This window comes from Lolium rigidum, chromosome 4 (assembly GCF_022539505.1).
Source record: "Lolium rigidum isolate FL_2022 chromosome 4, APGP_CSIRO_Lrig_0.1, whole genome shotgun sequence".
In the NCBI taxonomy this organism is placed as follows: Eukaryota; Viridiplantae; Streptophyta; class Magnoliopsida; order Poales; family Poaceae; genus Lolium; species Lolium rigidum.
In genome coordinates this window covers 40614587-40633647 of record NC_061511.1, presented here as the reverse complement: position 1 = coordinate 40633647, position 19061 = coordinate 40614587, and the positions used below count along the sequence as shown (strand labels likewise).

General features: G+C 46.7%; 1 protein-coding gene across 1 annotated transcript; it reads left to right on the top strand.

Annotated features, from left to right (window-relative positions):
• The first annotated feature begins 2526 nt into the window (after positions 1-2526).
• Positions 2527-12871, top strand: LOC124650591 (phosphoinositide phosphatase SAC7-like). The gene is made up of 18 exons (XM_047190108.1): positions 2527-2883; positions 2974-3065; positions 3288-3345; positions 3749-3805; positions 3901-3934; positions 4404-4484; positions 4623-4729; positions 5196-5282; positions 5423-5500; positions 5885-5955; positions 6035-6133; positions 6771-6870; positions 7384-7492; positions 7585-7657; positions 11581-11674; positions 11903-11986; positions 12102-12168; positions 12741-12871. Exons 1-18 carry the CDS (start codon positions 2527-2529, stop codon positions 12869-12871), a joined length of 1779 nt encoding a protein of 592 aa, XP_047046064.1.
• Positions 12872-19061: the final 6190 nt, after the last annotated feature.

Genomic DNA, 19061 nt, shown 5'->3' with positions numbered 1-19061 from the left:
GGAGGATCGCTAGGTCGATGAAGCCGTGTCCCATTGCTCGCGGGCGCCGGCAGGTTGGAGCTGCGAGGAGCAGCCGGCCAGGGAGCGGTCGGCCAGCAGCTGCGAGGGCGCGCGAGAGATGGACGGTGAGCCAGGAGAGGGACGAGGCTGTGCGGGTGGCCGGGGGGAGGATATGACTGCACGAGCTGCTGCGGGGCGCGCAGGTTTCGGGGAGTCTGGAGCCGGCCGGTTGCGCACCCGGCCGCGTGGCAGTCGGACGAAGATGACGCGCAAGCCGCAGACGCGACGAGGCGAGGCAGGTGCAGAGGAGGCGGTTGCGGGTGCGCGCAGCCGGAGGAGCAGGGGCCGGGTCGCGTGGAGATGCAGCCGGGTCGAGGCGGAGTCGTGGCGCAGTCGTCACTGCCGTTACGGAGGTGCAAAGGGCGGGCGCGTGGAAGCCGGCACAACGGCCATGCAATGCGCGAGCCCAACGCTGAGCGCAACCAAGAGGAGACGCGGCCGCTGCCAGGAGACGAGGGAGGGCGCGGTGCTGGTGAGGTTGAGGAGGAACTGCGCTGGCGGCGAACGCATCTGGAGGGGCGCACGATGCGCGGAAGCCGGGGCAGCCAGAGTCCGAGCGGCGAGCGTGCGGGCCAGCTGGGCAGGAGCTAGTGCTGCTTATCCCTGGGCACGAGCAGGAGCAGCCGGACTTGGAGGAGAGGAGCTTCAGCCGGCAGCGGCGAGAACCTGGCGCATGAGCGACGGGGTTGGCAGGTTGAGGCGCAACAGTGTGCGCGGGCAACCGGTTGCTACGCTACTGCAGGTGCGGCAGCAACGCAAGCGGCACATCACGCGAGAGGTCGACGTGGGCGTTGGCGAAGCCGGCCGACGGCGAGCAGCGCGGGCGCGAGCCGGCGCTGTTGCTGGCATGCGCAGCTGCCACCGATGCTTGCTCGCGCACGCGAGCTGCCTTTTCGCAAGATTACAGCCCGGTCGGTTGCCTAGCTGGGTCCCACTGGTCAACGTGGCACAGGTCAACGTGGGTCAGACTTGTTTAGGACCTCGTGTGAGCAACCAATAGAAGAATAAGGACCTACTTATTCAATTTCAAAGAATAGGGACTAAACTGAAGGCGCGGAGAAAGAATAGGGACCGCCAGTGCGGTTTACTCTTTTGTAATCTGTACCCACCGACGATAATATAACTGCAGCTCTCGGGGTCCTACGCCGGTGAGTAACTCGGGTTCAAAAATGTGTGGAAGGTCACGATGATCAACGTGTGGCCTTGCATATGAAGTCGCGATACTTGCACATTAGGAAGGACACCGGGCTCAAGAGCATGGCGGAATATATAGAAACCGTGCCAAGGTCCTTGGCCGTGAGTACATAGACTCAGGGCCGATGACGCCGCAAGATTTTTGGCAAACAGGTGAAGCTCGAGGGATAATTCCGAATCTCACCGGCGTTTAATTCTAATACAATTAATTTTATATTGTAGGTGTTTATATGTTATCTAAATATTTAGTTAAATTTTATAAAGTTTGACTTTGGAACCCAGAGTAACTGTGAACGAAATAAATAACTTTTTACTTCACTAACACAGATAAAAACAACTTATCCAGGAACACCTTATTTTCCCGATAATAAAAAAAGTAACGTCCTCGGAAATGAACTCCCTCGGCCGACCTTCGCGCGCGCGTCCATGGAGCCGCGCCCGCGACGCGCGGGCCACCACGAAGCAGGCCCCCCGCCGCGCGCCTCCCCTCCTCCTCCTCCCCGTATACTTCTCACCGTCCACCCCCGTCCTCTCGCGACCTCGCCTCCACCCCGACCTCGAGCGCGCGTCGTCACACGGATCCACCGCGCGCCTCCTCTCCTCTCTCAGGTAACGCCGTCGGAGCTCCCAATGCTAGTATGTTTTCTGCTTCCAGATTGTAGAATGTAGGATCACCAGGTGCGCAGATTCGTGAATCCTCCTGTCCGAATCTTGGACGATTCGTGACTCGTCTTACGGAGCCACATTCCCTTCCGTTTCCGTGATTTCACTTTTAAATTAGTGGCCCCGGAAAGAACAAATTTGTCTCTCACACGCCCTGGAACCTGGGAGGAGATCGATAGTTTCCAACATTCAAATAAAAGGGATGCCAACGAAAGTTTCCGCGCCATTTTAGCACAACGTTAGTACATAACGAAACTGTTGTCTTTTTGGGAAAATAGTTAAGCAGAAATTCCGCATATAATTCTCTACTCAAAACATATTGACGTTTCTCCTCAAAATATATACACCGAAACTATCTTACCAGGTCCCTTTGCAGCATTGGCTTGGTGGTCAAAATGACAACTGTGAGAGTTTTTTAGTGGTAAAAGGAATAGTTGATCCGGAATGGGACAAGTTTCCAGTGGAAAATTAAGTTTCTCTATCTATATATTTGGTGCCCCTTTAATTCTATCGTAACTATCATTTCTTAAGCCCAACATATCCACTGCTGCCATGGTACCTCTATTGTTCAGAAGACTCACCATGCTTACTACTTCAGGGTACCCAGCAATGGCTGCGCCGAACGAGGCGTCCCCGCCCCCGAAGCTGCACACGCGACTGCGGCTGTGGGAGTTCGCGGACCGCTACCTGTTCGAACCGGTCGATGGCCTCGCCGACCTGTTCCTGTCAGTGAGCCGGACCAACGGATCCATGAACCTGGTGGAAGAGCTGCCACCGCGTGGCCCCTCCGCAAACCCGAAAGTCAGGATTGTGTTTGGTGTGATGGGAGTGCTCAGGCTCGCGGCCGGCTCGTACTGCCTGGTGATCACCGACCGCGACTGCGTCGGCTCCTACATGGGACACGCGGTTTTCAGAGTGACGGGGCTCAAAGCTCTGCCCTGCCATACCGCTTCTTCGGCCGAGCAGGTCCGGCGATGGCTACTCACTTGTCACCCCCCCCCGTTATGTTGTTTCCGTCTGTGTTGCGTTTAATCGACCTGGAATTGTTGTCACCAGAAAAAGACGGAGAAAGAGTTCTCTGAACTCCTCGATGCTGCGGAGAGGTCTATAGGCCTGTACTTCTCATACGAGACCAACTTGACACTTACGTGGGTATCGTATATGGTTCCTTTCTTTTACCGTTTTTCGTTTGGTTGTACAGTTTCCAAAGAAAACATGTACTTAGGCCTAGTAAATTGGCTAGCAAATATTCTCTCAGTTAAATTTTTGGAATCAACCCATGTAGTCATGCTATTGTCTTAATTTACTCTTTTTCATCTCGTAATGACAAGTCTGCAAGACATTTATCTTTGTCACTTCTATTATTACAGTTTACAGAGGCTATATGACCTGGGGGACAAGTTCAAGGAACTTCCGCTTTGGAGACAGGTGTGTTGCCTTCTATTTATGTGATGCTGGATCTTGCTTACACATTGAAGGGCCAATCTTTTGTCCATTCTTGTGGCTTTTTGAGTGGTCTGCAATTATTTGTAGTTTGTTCTCTACTACATGGGACGCTAGGTAGGAATTTCTATGTTCTCCTTGTTGCAGCCTTACACAGTCAGTAGATTACAGTGCGGCTATAGAAAAAATAATGATTGATTTTGATGTCTGGAGAAAATTTGGAGTGACTATGGACTAAGTATGCACCAATATCATGCATAAACAATCACGCATATTTTGCAAAAAATAACATCATTTTTCCTTTATTTTTACATGTACTAAATGTGCAATACTCTGAACATGTGAACACAATTCTACTGTACAGACCAATTTACTACGTTCTTTGCAGGCAGAACCAAGATTTCTTTGGAATGGTTACTTGTTGGAGCCACTAATTGAGAACAAAGTAGGATTAACCTTTTATTTTTGTAATTTCCAGTTTTAAGAATCTAAGATCCAATATCTGTACAGTATTTTGATTTCTTCTTTCTTGCTTCGCAGCTGGACCAATACTTATTGCCGGTCATTCAAGGAAGTATCCTTGGCTTAATGTCATATTCCAACTCGCTACCCAAGATAACAGATCATGATTTAGTCTCTCGTTCCAAAATAGATGACGTTTTTGACTTTGCATATGTAAGTAAAAGATTTAAAAAGAATGTATTACCATTTCTATCTAACCAATCTTAGTAGTTTGTCGGAGTTCACACCAATACCACTACTTCTGAACTCAATCCAGCTTCTGCAGTTGCTGTTTTTGACTTTTCATGGTCTAAAAATAGACTTTTGGCATTCGTGTAATTCGCTGAAAAACAATGGCAGAAGCTGGACTGGGTTTGAGAATAGTTCAATTGGTGTAAATTTCCCAGTTTTCAATAATTTGTGTTCTTAGATAGAGAAGTTTGACTGCACTCTCTCTAGGACGTCATCTGTTTTGGAACATAGGGAAGGATCAAGTATTCAAGTATATCAATTTGAGTTGTTGTAACTTAACTACATATCAGATTTTCAGAACATACATGCAGAAGTTCGGTCAGAAAAGGTAAATGTAACCATGATTGCACGCAGGTGCACACGAAGGATAGGTGAGAGTTCTGAAGCATCAAAATAAGTTTGATCACAAGTTCCCTTCCATAATTTGTACTCATTCCCGGCCATACTTTCTCAAGAACTTCAATAGCGGGTGGACCATTAAATATTTACGAGACTGTTGGTTACTGAAGGTACACGGTGCTGGAGACGAGGCGCTGATCCAGAGGGCTATGCAGCAAATTTTGTTGAATCAGAGCAGATAATGCAATCAAAGGGATTTACAGCATCATATGTACAAGTAGGTTTCTACACCCAATTTGAAAATCACCCTGTTGGACTATTGGTTTATTTAATGTTTTTGGTGTTCAAGGGTCTTCTCTTCTTTTTAGCCTTTTGGTTTCCTTTGTTGTAGTTTGTGTGATAAAAGTCTTCAAATAGTCACGAGGATCTTCAGATAACCACCTAATTTGACACCACTTGCAGTGGAGCTCCACCATTAATATTTCTCTGCCTTAGGCCCTTCTGTTTTTGTTTGCACAAAAATTGAAATCCAACCCGATCTGACCCGTGAACCTGACTGTTCGGGCACGCCGAAGCAAATGACGGTCTGCCTGTCAGATTTGCAGGTTGAAATATGTGGTGTTAGGAGCAAAGAAATACTAACCCTCATGTTTTACGCAAGGGATGCCAAATTAGGATGTGCAAACTGCAATTTACTTTTTTACCATCCCCGGATAACTCAATGTAACTACTGTATATTGCAGGTTCGAGGTTCAATGCCTTTTCTGTGGGAGCAGATAGTTGATTTGACATACAAACCTAGTTTTGATGTCATTAGAGTTGAGGAGGCGGTGAGCCGTCTCAAACTTTTCTTTATTCTATATTTTGTTTTATCATCAGGGAATTGATATATTATTTGAACCATGCACTGCAATGCAGCATTGGTTTAAGCTTTCTTCATCCTAATTTGTCTCGAGTTTTCGTTCTGCAGGCTCGTGTGCTTGAGCGACACTTTCATGATTTACAAAAGAAATATGGAGCTGTTGTGGCTATTGATCTCGTCAATAGTGTAAGTATTGCACTCTTGGACTCGCTACACTACGTGGTTTCTAGATAAACTACTAAGAATCTACGATTTTTGGTTGCTGCTCCAGCACAAGGGTGTATGATTTACAAGATCAGATTAATTTTTTTATTTAGGAATTATGTCCCATGTTTGTTCTGGACACTGGTATTGCATCTTTGGTTCTGCGTATTTCACTCCTTCCAATGGAACTAAGTTACCCCGTTCAGATTATGCCCCATAAAAAAGTCTAGCTATGTTGTGCCAGAAGTTGCAAAAAGCTTATTTACTGATTTTCTTTTCATATTTGTATTTCTAGTCATGCTTGTGTATGCATATATGTTGGCCTAATGGTACTAGCTTACTTGCCTTTCTAATTCCTATATTCAGCATGGTGCTGAAGGCCGTCTCTATAAAAGATATGAACAATCAATTGAGCCTATCATCAGTGAAGATATAAGGTGATATTATGGTCCACGTTAGAGTTCCCCTATTGTGTCGTCTGTTCCTAAATGTGCTATGTTCGCCTACTTACTGCAGATTCGTGCATTTTGACTTCCATAAAATCTGTGGCCATATTCATTTTGAGCGCCTTTCTCAGTTGTATGATCAAATTGAGGATTATCTTAAGAAGCATAAGTAAGTCCCTCAAAGATATGAAATAAAGTTATACATGATTTATACTACTTACCAGTTTTTTAGAATGCTTGTTAATGTTAATTTTCTTCTACACTTTCTCTTGTTGCCTATTTCTGCAGTTTCTTAACTGTACCTGGATTCGTTGCTTAACTGTATCAGCATAAACACATTTATGTTGATGCTATATTAGATTAGTAATCTGTATTTGACGTAAAAAAAAAAAATAATGCTCCATGCTCACTGCATAAAATAAACATGTTTAATTTGTGGTCCGGTTCCTGGTTTAGGGTCCCAAGCTTCTACAGCAGATGCTCCAGTCATATATAACTCTTTCTTACAACGTCTGAGGTTTTAATATTGTGGAGGCACTAGCATATTTATATGGAGGTTAAATACACATTCCTGGTTGTGGCTTATTCTTGTCACATAAAACTGTATAAGTCAAAGTGCATTGCTTGTGTGGTGTATCTGCTCAGCTAAGAAAAATAAGTCAGATCTCCCTCTCCCAACGCAAGAAAAGAAAAAACATGTGGTGGAACTAGGATTTTCTTAGGACAGTATATTGTAATGATCATACAATGTTATAGATTTCTCTTACTTCTTCAGTTTTCATGGTCTTACTAATCTTATGGTATAGGTACTTCCTTTTGAATGAGGAAGGCAAGAAAACTGAGGAACAGACTGGCACTGTCAGAACAAATTGTATCGATTGCTTAGATCGCACTAATGTAACTCAGGTACATACTTTCTAGCACAAGTTATCCTCTTCTTTTAACTTTGCTCTCTTTCTTGTAGTGTCACGGGCTAGATGCATTTTTATAACATGCATATGATGACACACTGGCTTCTTCTAGATCTTTTTGTATTGGGTGTGATTATGTATCGATGGGCTCATCAAAAACCACCATGCCCATAGGTGCTTTTATGTATATGTGCCTTTTATACCACAATTATCTCTGTTCTCGAACGGAAGATCATATTAATGTAGTCAGATTACATGCCTCACTTACATCCAGTTGCAGATCATATGTACTACTTCCCTCCTATCCAAATTACTTGTCGTAGATTTAGGCGACAAGTAATTTGGATCGGAGGGAGTATATCAGTTTCAAAATATTTGTACTTGCGTGTTGGTCCATCTTTTTGTGATGAGCCATTAATGTCTCGATCTTTTTAAGTACTGCATTTTCTCTTATCTTCCATCCTGACCTGCATACTGAACACTGATAATATCTACAATGGTTAAACAGAGCATGGTTGGGAGAAAAATTCTCGAAAGCCAGCTCCAACGACTAGGTGTTCTTGGTGCTAATGATACAATAAGCAATTATCCAGCTTTCGATGCAGATTATAAAGTTTGTAAGTATTATGTATGTTCTTCACTAACCATGGTTCCTATTTATACCCTCCATATGCTTGGCTTTGAACAATGCTACTGGAACCAATTTCAGTGTGGGCTAATCATGGAGATGCAATAAGCACTCAGTACTCCGGTACTCCTGCTTTGAAGGGAGATTTCGTCAGGTAATCTCTATAAAGCGAATTCAACACTTTCTTATTTTTCAAGTGTTGCATTAAAGTTGTTAGCATCCTTATTTCCTACCTTTTAATTTCCCCAATTTGGTTTACTAAATATTGATTATTGCCACCTTGAGTATGCTCACTGCTGAGCTGCTAATATTTTATTTGATTCAAGGCTTTTAAGATGCTGCAACGTTAGTGCAGCAAATCTCTTCTCCTGTTTCACCTTCATAACTGCCACTGTTAAATTGATATACATTTTACTGCTGCTGTGCAAAGTTATCATAACCGACATCAATCCAGTCTGGGGAAATTGACCTGTAAAACTAAAAGGATGTCATGATTTGGAAAATAAAGCTCATGCACCAATTGTTGGATAAGTCTCTGTACTATGGTCTTTGTGGAGATGCTGCTGCACATGGTCCTTGTGAAGGACTGGCTGCAACACATGCATGGTCCTTGTGAAGTACTGGCTGTTAGGATATGATAGCATCCTTGACTGCTTTTAGGGGCATCAAGGACTGGCAGTTAGCAGCATCTTAGACTAGCATATTCGTGACTGGCTAGCAGCTATATATCTATATATCCCCAACCCTCGGGTTGATAATGGCATTGTGTGAGAAATAAACCAGAAAATTGCCCCAACTCCTAGTGTCATCCTCTCCCTCGATGAGAGTAAAATTTCAGCGACTAACAAGTGGTATCAGAGCCAAGATATCCTGTAGTCTGAGCATTTCCTGCTCATCTCCTTCCCCGGGCGCGGTAGCAGCAGCAGCTCCGGCTGTCCCTGGTTACTTCCCTCCCTCCGGGTTGTCGAGCAGCAGCTCGTCAGAAGCAGCTCTCAGCCCCCCAGCAGCGAGCCATGTCTGATGGACACTCTCAGCACACGGCTACCTCGAGCACGCGGCGTCGGCAGGAGGCCGATCGCGCCGCGACAGAGGAGCGTGAATGAGTGGCTGCAGCAGCCGCTGCGGCGGCTAAAGGGCATCGAGGCTGGCGGCGGCGGAGCTGGCAGCAGCCAGAGCGGAGGTAGAAGAAGCAGCGGCAGCGGAGGCAGCACGTGAGGCGGCGGCGGAGGTTGAGGTGTTGCGCGGCAGTGCCAACAGCTCCGTTTCTGTTGATGGCAGCGCCGACGCAGGCCGCGCGGATGCAGCGCGAGAGCGGACGGCGCAGTGGGCAGCTGAGCATTCCCCCGCGCAAGGTGGTGGCGCTCCCGGAGGCGGCGCGCATGGCGGTGGCGCTCCCAGAGGAGGCGCGCACGGCGATGGCCGCTGGGACGACCAAGACCGCGGCCTCTACGGGGTCCGGACTGTGGTCAGGGACGTTGGTCCCGGTGCTGGGTGGCCTACCCTCACCAAAACCAACTACGTCGAGTGGGCCGCGGTCATGAGGATCAGGCACCAGGTGCGGCACATGTGGGAGGCGGTCCAGTACGGCGACGTCGACCACCATGAGGATCGACGGGCGCTGGAGGCCCTCATCGCCGCAGTCCCGCCCGAGATGCAGTTCTCGCTTTCCAACAAGCGGACTGCCAAGGAGGCTTGGGACGCCATCGCTGCGGCACGCATCGGCAGCGACCGTGCCCGCAAGTCCACATTGCAGGCACTTCCCAAGGAGTGGGAGAACCTGGCCTTCAAGCCAGGTGAGGACGTTGATGACTTTGCTCTCCGTCTTAACACTCTGTTGCAGAAGATGGTGTAGTTCGGCGATGACACCTATCCCCGAGAAGTACAAGCAGATGGCTCGCTCGATCGAGTCTCTGCTGGACCTCTCCACGATGTCAATCGAGGAGGCGATAGGTCGCCTCAAGGTCGTCGACACCGACGAGCCACAGCCTCTCTCGGGGCCCATCACCATTGGCGGGAAGCTACTTCTCACTCAGGAGCTGTGGGATTCCTGCCACAGTGACAGGAAGAAGGGGGAGTCCTCTTCCACGACATGCGGCCGCAAGCGTGGCAAGCCGCGCAAGGCACGCAAAGACGCCCAGGCCGGGGCGCAAGGACCTGCCGATGGTGATGCCCGAGGAGGCGCCGCCGGCAGGCGCAAACCGGCACCGGGCGACACCTGCCACAACTGTGGCCGGCCTGGCCATTGGGCCAGGGACTGTCGACAGCCACGACGCGGCCAGGCCCATGTCGCGCAGGCGGAGGAGGAGGAGCCGGCTCTGTTCATGGCGCATGCAAGCATCGAGCTACCTCCAGCAGCACCGGCCGCAGCTACTCCCCTCCACCTCGACGAACCAAAGGCACACGCCCTTCTCGGCGACGGCTCCGGCAACAACAAGACTGGTGGGTGGTGCCTCGACACCGGCGCCACCCACCACATGACCCGTCGACGGGATTTCTTCGCCGAGCTTGACTCCGACGTGCGAGGCTCCATCAAATTTGGGGATGCCTCCGCCGTGGAGATTAAGGGTGTCGGCTCCGTCACCTTCACCACCAAGACTGGAGAGCATTGGCTGCTCACTGGTGTCTACTACATCCCCGCGTTGAGGAACTCCATCATCAGCCTGGGACAGCTGGATGACAACGGCTCGAGCGTGCTGATCGAGCATGGGATCCTACACATCTGGGATCGCCATCGTCGCCTTCTTGCCAAGGTAACCAGAGGTGCAAATCGCCTCTACGTCCTTGACGTGCAGGTGGCACAACCCCTCTGTCTCGCTGCTCATCGGGACGACGAGGCGTGGCAGCGGCACAAGCGCTTCGAGCATCTTCACTTTGAGGCCCTAAAGCGGCTCAGTGACACGGAGATGGTGCGAGGCCTGCCGTGCCTTGACCATGTGGAGCAGTTCTGCGACGTCCGGGTGAGCTTCCGAGCCAAGGAGAGGCTCGAGCTCGTGCACGGGGACTTGTGCGGGCCGGTGACACCGGCTACACCAGGAGGACGACGCTACTTCCTGCTGCTCGTTGATGACCTCTCCCGCTACATGTGGGTGATGGTCCTCAGCAGCAAGGGAGAGGCGGCAGACGTCATCAGGCGCTCGCAGTTTGCTGCGGAGGCGGAGTGCGGCCGCAAGCTGTGCGTGCTGTGTACTGACAACGGCGGCGAGTTCACGGCGATTGAATTCGCGTCATACTGCGCTGATGAAGGCATCCAGTGCCACTACTCTGTTTCGTACAGCCCGCAGCAGAACGGCGTTGTCGAGCGGCACAACCAGACGGTTGTGGGGATGGCTCGGGCCCTTCTCAAGCAGAGAGGGATGCCGGCTGTCTTCTGGGGAGAGGCGGTGGTGACGGCTGTCTACATCCTCAACCAAGGCTGCTTGGATGAAGGGAGCATCAAGGCGAGCTACATCAACACCACGGATCAGCTTGCGGACCTGCTCACCAAGCCTCTTGGGAGGATCAAGTTCCTGGAACTCTGCTCCAGGATCGGGGTGGCTCAGCGCTCCCACAAGACGACATACAAGACTTAGGGGGAGAATGTTGGATAAGTCTCTGTACTATGGTCTTTGTGGAGATGCTGCTGCACATGGTCCTTGTGAAGGACTGGCTGCAACACATGCATGGTCCTTGTGAAGGACCGGCTGTTAGGATAGGATAGCATCCTTGACTGCTTTTAGGGGCATCAAGCACTGGCAGTTAGCAGCATCTTAGACTAGCATATTCATGGCTGGCTAGCAGCTATATATCTGTATCCCCAACCCTCAGGTTGGTAATGGCATTGTGTGAGAAATAAACCAGAAAATTGCCCCAACTCCTAGTGCCATCCTCTCCCTCGATGAGAGTAAAATTTCAGCGACTAACACCAATGACAATATTTTATTGTGTTTTTATATTCTGTTCTGTTGACTTTTGAGGTTTTTCAGCTTTATATTTGTATATCCATTTTTATGTTCAATCTTTACAAAGAAAATATTATTGCACACTTTATTTTCTTGTACTTAAGTTGTCCATATTTATGAATTTGTTTTCTTCTATTAGGTACGGGAAACGAACTACTCAGGGGATTCTAAATGATCTGTGGAATGCACTTGCTAGATACTACTTGAACAACTTTGCAGATGGTACTAAGCAGGTAGTTTGCTCTCTTTTCATGCTTTTTCTGGCCCAGGGGAAGTATCTGCAACATGAGAAGACTTTGATTTGTAGACCGGGCTAAAATATAGCTGATTTCTTTGATTGTATAGGAATGCACACTAGTTTATGGGAAGCTAAGTCAAATATCTGGCTGAGCAGATGTCTTAAAATGGAAATGTAGTGCATAGATGCCTAATTGTTTTGTTATCTTTTCTTTTGTTTCTAGGATGCGATGGATCTTCTTCAAGGACATTATGTATCATCTGTTAGTCGGGACGTCACAGTTCCAGGCAAACCAGGAGCTCTGGAGGTGGGTATTTTAGCTGGTCCACTGACCGACACTTCTTTAACGTATGACATTGCAATAATTATTAGTTCTACATTGCACTGAAGGCTATCTTACTTGCACGATTTCTCCTTCCCAGTCCTTTCACGTTGCTTTTGCATTGGTTCTGGGTGCTGCTATGTTCATGATGATATCACTACGGCAAGGTAAGGTTTCAGACTACAGAAATTCACATGGTTGAATGGTTTTAATTAGTTTAACGCTTTAAGCTGATTAGGGCGCTCGTAAGTGTTTAGTGTTTACGTACATTGTGGCAAGTGGTGGCATTCGCCATCCCTTTGTTAATCTATACATTACTGTGGACTGTTCATAAATGTACTCCGTAATATTGTTGACTTGATGTTCTCTATGCACAAAGAGAACTATAGAGGAATGCAGAACACACGGAAATGGCCCGGGTAGTCATTCGGTAGGACACGGGAATACCACAGGAAAATGCCTCGATCCTGCGTGCATGAGTAGAAAAAAGAGGTTGGAGTGGATGTTGAAACTCTTTTGGAATCAATGGCATATGAAAGAAACTCATAGGAATTTGGTAGAATCATTCCTATGCTCCAAATGGCCTCTATATGATAAAATCCGAAAGATTCGAAACTTATGAAAATCCCACAATCCAAGGCGGGGAAGTTTAATTGATTCTTCAGCGAATTCTTGTAGAAGTTCTTCTTTATCAACATGTAACTTGATTCGATTGCCTTTTTAAAACCATAATCTGCAGCCCGGAACGATCTTCGCCACTTGGTGGTAGCCCTCGTGTGGGCTGGTCTCTGCATTGGCATCACACAATATGTCAAAAAGAACGGTCGGAAGTTCTGCAACCGACCTCGGTTTTTCCTGTCACGCCATTGATCGGTATGTGAAGGTACCGGTATGCTAATTGATCCCGGTAGCTCGTCGCAAGCTTCTTCTCGCGGCATCTTCTACTGTGTGAAGATTTATCAATAGCAGTTTTTTTCTGAAGGGCAGTTGCCCTCCTCAATTTTGTATCAAGTTCTATCCTAGCACTTCCCTATCCCAATTTGTATCGCAAGTTTCATTGCCGCCATCCTGCAATTTTGTTTTTATATTCTTTCCCTGTCCCACCATGGCAAGGTTTGTTTAGTTCCACATAATTGTAAAATTGTTTTGTGATGCAATAGCAATTAAATGATGTACATGCACTACTATTCCATATATCTAGCTCTAATCATTAATATGCTTGTCAATGTTAAAGTATATGCAGATTGCTCAACGTTCTCCGTCAGTTCGGACTTATGGCGGTGCATGGAAACTTAATAGTTAAAACTCTATTTGCTGTAGAAGGAATTGATTGTTACTCATGAAGGCATCCCATATACTCCCTCCGTTCCAAAATAATCGAGTTTCTAGGTTTGTCCTAAGTCAAACTATCTTAAGTTTAAACAAGTTTGTAAAAAATACATTAACATCAACCACATAAATTTAGTTCTATTAGATTCATCGTACAATATAATTTCATATTATATAGATTTGAAGTTATAGATATTGACACATTTTCTTATAATCTTGGTCAAACATAAAGTGAATTGAATTAGGACAGACCTAAAACTTCAATTATTTTGTAAAGGAGGGAGTAACTGTTATATGATCCCCAAGAATCCGACCTAAAACATAAGTGAATTGGGCAAGGATACAGTTGAAAAAAAATATGATCGACGTTTTCTGGCTGTCCACAAAGGGCACATAGACCCTGAGAGGCCCCTCCTCTCTTTAGGATCTGATCGTTCGACGGGAGCCGTCCCCTAGCCATCTGCCAAGTAAAGATTCTAATCTTCATGGGCACTTTGGCCTTCCAGAACAGCTTTGTTACGTTTATCTTCGGTCCTCTGCACAGGGCCTGATACATAGATTTTGTCGAAAACAGTCCAGACGCTTCAAGTTTCCAGCTCACAGAGTCAGGTGTGTCAGCCAGAGATATCTCCTGGAGCTCGGTCATCAAACTCAGCCATAAGGCCTGCTCTTCTTGACCAAAGTTTCTTCGGAAAGGGATCTGCCACCCATTCATGCAGGGCCTGCTTAACCAACGCAGATGGCTCACCACATACCTCGAAAAGGCGAGGAAATCTCACACTGAGCGATTCCTCACCAATCTAGTGATCTGTCCAGAGCTTGATACTAGCTCCATCACCAAGGATAAATTTAGCCCCCAGCTTGAAATGATCCTTAATCTTATGGATACTATGCCAAAAAGGCGAGCCTCCTGCTGGGTTGGCGCTGAAGAGATCTTGCACTTGGTACTTTGCCTTTATCAGTCTCACCCGTAGCAGATTCTCATCCTGGGATGACAGCAGCCGCCAGATCCATTTGGTCAGCAGCGCAATGTTCATCATTTTCGTGTTAAGCACCCCCAGCCCCCCCCCCCTGATCTCTTGGCTTGCAAACCTCTGGCTAGCTGACCATATGATATTTGTGCTTATGGCCTTGTCCTTCCCAAAAGAAGTTGTTTCTGTGCTTGTCAAAGCCTGAGTGGGTCCCATCAGCCAGAAGGAACAGACCCATGGTAAATAGAGGGAGGCTAGATAGGCAGGCATCAATGAAAGTTAGTCTTGCCGCTGAAGACGTAAATCTCCCCTACCACGGCTCCACCCTCTTCCCCACCATAGCTACCACAGGTTCGAGATCAGCAATGGTTAGCTTCTTATCGCTCATGGGGAAACCCAAGTATTGGAATGGGAAGGCGCCCTGTTGGCAGTTCAAAAGCGCAGCCACTCTGGCTTGCTCTGTGTCCGACACTCCCATTACAATCACCTCGCTTTTGTGATAATTGATCTTCAGGCCTGATAACAGTTCAAAGCAGATCAACATAAACTTGAGGTTTGCGATTCCTAGGTCTGTGTTCTGAATCATAATCATTGTCTCATCAGCATACTGCAAATGAGTGATACCACCTGGTATTAAATGAGGTACCACACCCTCGATATGACCTGCCAGCTTTGCTTTATAGAGAATAGCATCAAGTGCGTCGGCCACAAAATCAAAGAGCAGAGGGGATATAGGATCACCCTGTCGAACTCCTCTCTTGTTTCTGAAGTAGGGCCCAAGCTCCCCATTGATAGCAATTGCCGTCTGCCCACCACTAACCAGTTGCATGATCCTATGAACATAGGCCCCATCAAATCCTTTCCTTAGGAGCACCTCGCGAATGAAATGCCAGCTCACTCTGTCATATGCCTTCTCAAAGTCCAGCTTGAGCAAGACTGCAGGCAAGTTTTTTGATTTCAACTCGTGGATGATCTCATGCAGGGCCAGGGCTCCATCGTGGTTGAGTCTCCCTTTAATAAATGCTGTCTGTGTATTCGCAATCGTTCTGTGTGCCACGGGAGAAAGTCTTGTTGCGTAGGCCTTAGCAATCATCTTGAACAGCACATTGATGAGCGCAATTGGGCGGTATTGCTTGATATTGTCTGCCTTAGGGTCTGTTTGTTTGGGCTGCAGCTTTTGAAAAGCAGCTGTAGCTATTGAGCTGTGTTAAAGCAGCTGTGAGAAGCAGCTGTTGGAAGCAGAGATTTGATGTTTGGCAGTAGAGCTTTTTAAGCGTGCTGTTGCTGGTATGAAGGATGAAATGTCTGAAATGACCCTGAAAAAATTGTATAAATGCTGGTTTGATACAAATTAGCTAATTCTGATTGTTTTTAACATAATTCTAACCCCAATTTTAATTTTGACGTGTTCGTATTAAATATAAAACATTACATATATTCAAGGATAATACGAGTGTTATGATGTTTATATTACAAGAATTGTCCATATGAACCCAAAAGACCAACGAGAGAGGGGAGGGGATGGCCTCACCTTGTCGCTGGAGGAGGTTGGTGCAGCAGGGCGATGGAGGTGGCTGGCGGTGAAGAGCACCTGGCGGGGTTGGAGCAGCACGTCGCCGAATCGTCGCAGAAGCTCACCGGGATGGCGGCTGACGAGAAACGGCGTGGCGCCGGCGGCTCGAGATCCTGTCACCGGTGACCGACGGAGACAAGATCGAACCGTGGGCACCCGGCTGAATCGGTGATGGAGAGGGTTGTAGGAGGCATGGAACAGTGTGGAGGAGCAGACCGTGGATGGGGGCGGCGGGGAATGGCGGCTCGTAGAGCTCCTATCACCGGCGGCTGACGGGGACAAGCTCGAACGGAGCAGGGGAGGGGAGCTCACACTGCGGCTCCGGGGAATGGCGACGGCGGCTGAGGGGAATGGCGGCGGCCGCCGGGAACCCTAGCTCTGTCATAGCACGAACGTGAGCGAAGGGGGAAAATGAAACAGAGGCTGTTGGGGTGGACTCGTTTGCACGGGGGCATTTGAGTGGCAATTGATTTGTAGATAGTCTCTAGTAGAGAGGGTATTTTCGTATGATGCAACTCGGGAAGCAGGCAAAAGCGGGTGGAAGCAGCTCTCGACTAGCTTCCCTTGGCGGCCGGTGTGGTAGTTCATTTTGCTTCCGCGCTTCTCACCAGCGCTTCTCAGTTTTTGGGTGTTTGTTTGGGCTTCTGCTTTTTTAACCCAAAAGCAGAAGTAGAAGCCCAAACAAACACAGCATTAGTCACTTTGAGGATTAGCAACAGAATTCCAAAATTCAATCTCGATATGTCCACCGTCCCCAAAGCAAAACCGTTAAGAATTTGCAGCACCAAGCTCTTAAGCATTGGCCAGAACTTCTTGAAGAAAGCCACCGGGAACCCATCTGGTCTTGGCGCTGTGTCGGTTTTGGTTTCACTCAGAACCTCGTCTAGTTCCCGAGATGTGAAAGATCTCATCATGTCAGCATTTTCTTCCTCGCAGACTATGCTATTTTCCCCCTAGATCTGGCGTCCATCGAGATGGGTTTTGGCTCCTCCGTGCCCATCAGCGCTAGGTAGAAGTCGTAAATGTGTCTTTGGATAGCTTGTTGGTCCGTTACAGGGCCCGCCTTAGAGTTGAGGCACGTTATTGCGCATTTGCGACGCCGCCCATTAGCGAAGGCGTGGAAATATTTGGTGTTGGCGTCACCCTTTAGAATACAATTCCGGCGCCCTCGTTGATGCCAGTACTCCTCCGCAGTGAGAATTTGTACCATTTGCTCTTCAAGATGGTATCTAAGTGTCCAGCCATCCTCATCTAACCCTTGGCCATCTGCTTGCTGATCCAGCTCCTGGATCCTTGCTATTAGTCTAGCCTTGGTGATGCGTTCTTGTCTGCCTAGATTAGTGCCCTAGCCCTTGAGGAATTGACGCAATCCACCTGCCTGGGAATGCCACATGTCAATTGGGCCTCTGTATCTAGTGTGCAATTTGCGCAGACTAGACCAGCTCTTCAGAATCAGTTCCATAAACTCTGGAACATCGAACCATCCAGTCTTGAAAAAGAATCGAGGGGACCGTCTAGAAGCTTCCTCTCCAGTGCTCAACACCAGGGGACTGTGGTGTAACATCCCAAAAATTTCAAAACAAAGAAAATGAATTTCCCTATTTCTAAATTTTGGAACCAACAAAAACTTTTATTAAATTTAGTTGGATACTTAGTGAGCATGCTTAATTCTTGTGCTGTTGCCATGATTGTTTAATTAGTATTTGAAATGATCTTAAACCCTAAACATTACCCCTCTTTTCACCATCCAAGTTAAAACAAAATAAAAAGAAATTAAATAAGAAAAGGGCCTATGTGCCTATGGCTATTTTTGTAAAACTTTACCCTAGGCCGAAGGAGGCGTTTTGGCTCATAGGAGCAAATGCTCCCATTATACAAAATAATTAAAAAATAATTTTAAAAATGGCAAAAAATTCTGACATAATTTTTTTGGTGTACATCTTGACATTCTATGTTAGTGCACAAGTTTTCGTGGAGAAACAACATTTTATATGGCGTGTACAAAAAAGACAAAAAAATGTCCTGTACGTAGTCATGTTATAGCATCAAAATTTGTCTTTTTTACAGGAGCCACAAATTTTTTTAGTTTTTTTTGAAAACTTGTGTACGAACATAAAATGTGTAGATGTACATGTAAAAATTTATTTTAGAATTTTTTGACACTTCGAAATATTGATTCACATAATAGGAGCAAATGCTCCTATGAGCCAAAGTGAATATCCCACCCTAGGCCTTTCTACCTTGTTTAGAGGATTGGAAAATCTTAATAAACCTTACCTAGTACTTATCAAACCAAATCCAAGGGAACCCAAAGAAAATAAAAAGAAAATAAAAAATGCCATGGAGGCATATAAGAGTAATTAGCAAATTTGTGAATTTGAGAATCTTGACCCTAAGACTTGAGGTGAACGGTTGGATCACTCCCCTATACCATTTCAACACTCAACAACATCAATTGGGTCAAGAAAGATCAAATTAAAAATCAAATGAACCTATGCATAGAGGCATATGTGACACATAGCCATTTTACCCAAACCTTGACCTATGCACTCCTACCTTGCCCAAATGGTGTGAAACCATCTCTAAACCTAATCTCACACTAAATGGACCCTCAACCATGCCCAAGTAAAGCAAGGGGAACAAAAGAGGAAAATAAGGAAAATTGGAATATCCCCTCTTATGTGTTTATGGCCATTTTTGCAAATCTTTGAGCTAGACCTTTTGGAATGGTTTCAATGGTTTGGAAATGTTCCTAAACTAATAAGAATCACTTTTGATCCAAGAAAAATCAAGTCAAGTAGAGAGAAATAAAAATAGTGAGAAAAGGCAAATCTCACTCCCATACACATATAGCCCAATATGCAAATATTTAACCAAGGCCACCTTTGCTTGTGCCATTGCTTGTGAAACCCTAACACATCAATAACAAACACTTTGGCATCAAAGAAACACAAATCAAATCAAAGGAAAAATCAAAATTTACTCACATATGATAATGGTCATATGTGACACTTTTATCATCTTACCCACTTTGAGCCCTTTTATTAAGAGTTTCTCAAACCAAACCTTCTCAAGTCTTTGCACCTCATCCAAGACCATGCCAAGATGAACATCTCTTGTGTTGACCACCATGGTTGACTCTGCCTAGTTTGACCAGTATAAAGGTGCCAAGTGGAGACTTTGAATC

Bases quoted from the DNA above. Each gene is read 5' to 3' on its own strand.
- LOC124650591 (XM_047190108.1), top strand. From the start codon at position 2,527: ATGGCTGCGCCGAACGAGGCGTCCCCGCCCCCGAAGCTGCACACGCGA. The intron at 2,884-2,973 runs GTCCGGCGATGG...TGTTGTCACCAG, and splicing joins CCGCTTCTTCGGCCGAGCAG to AAAAAGACGGAGAAAGAGTT. The intron at 6,134-6,770 runs GTAAGTCCCTCA...CTTATGGTATAG, and splicing joins GATTATCTTAAGAAGCATAA to GTACTTCCTTTTGAATGAGG.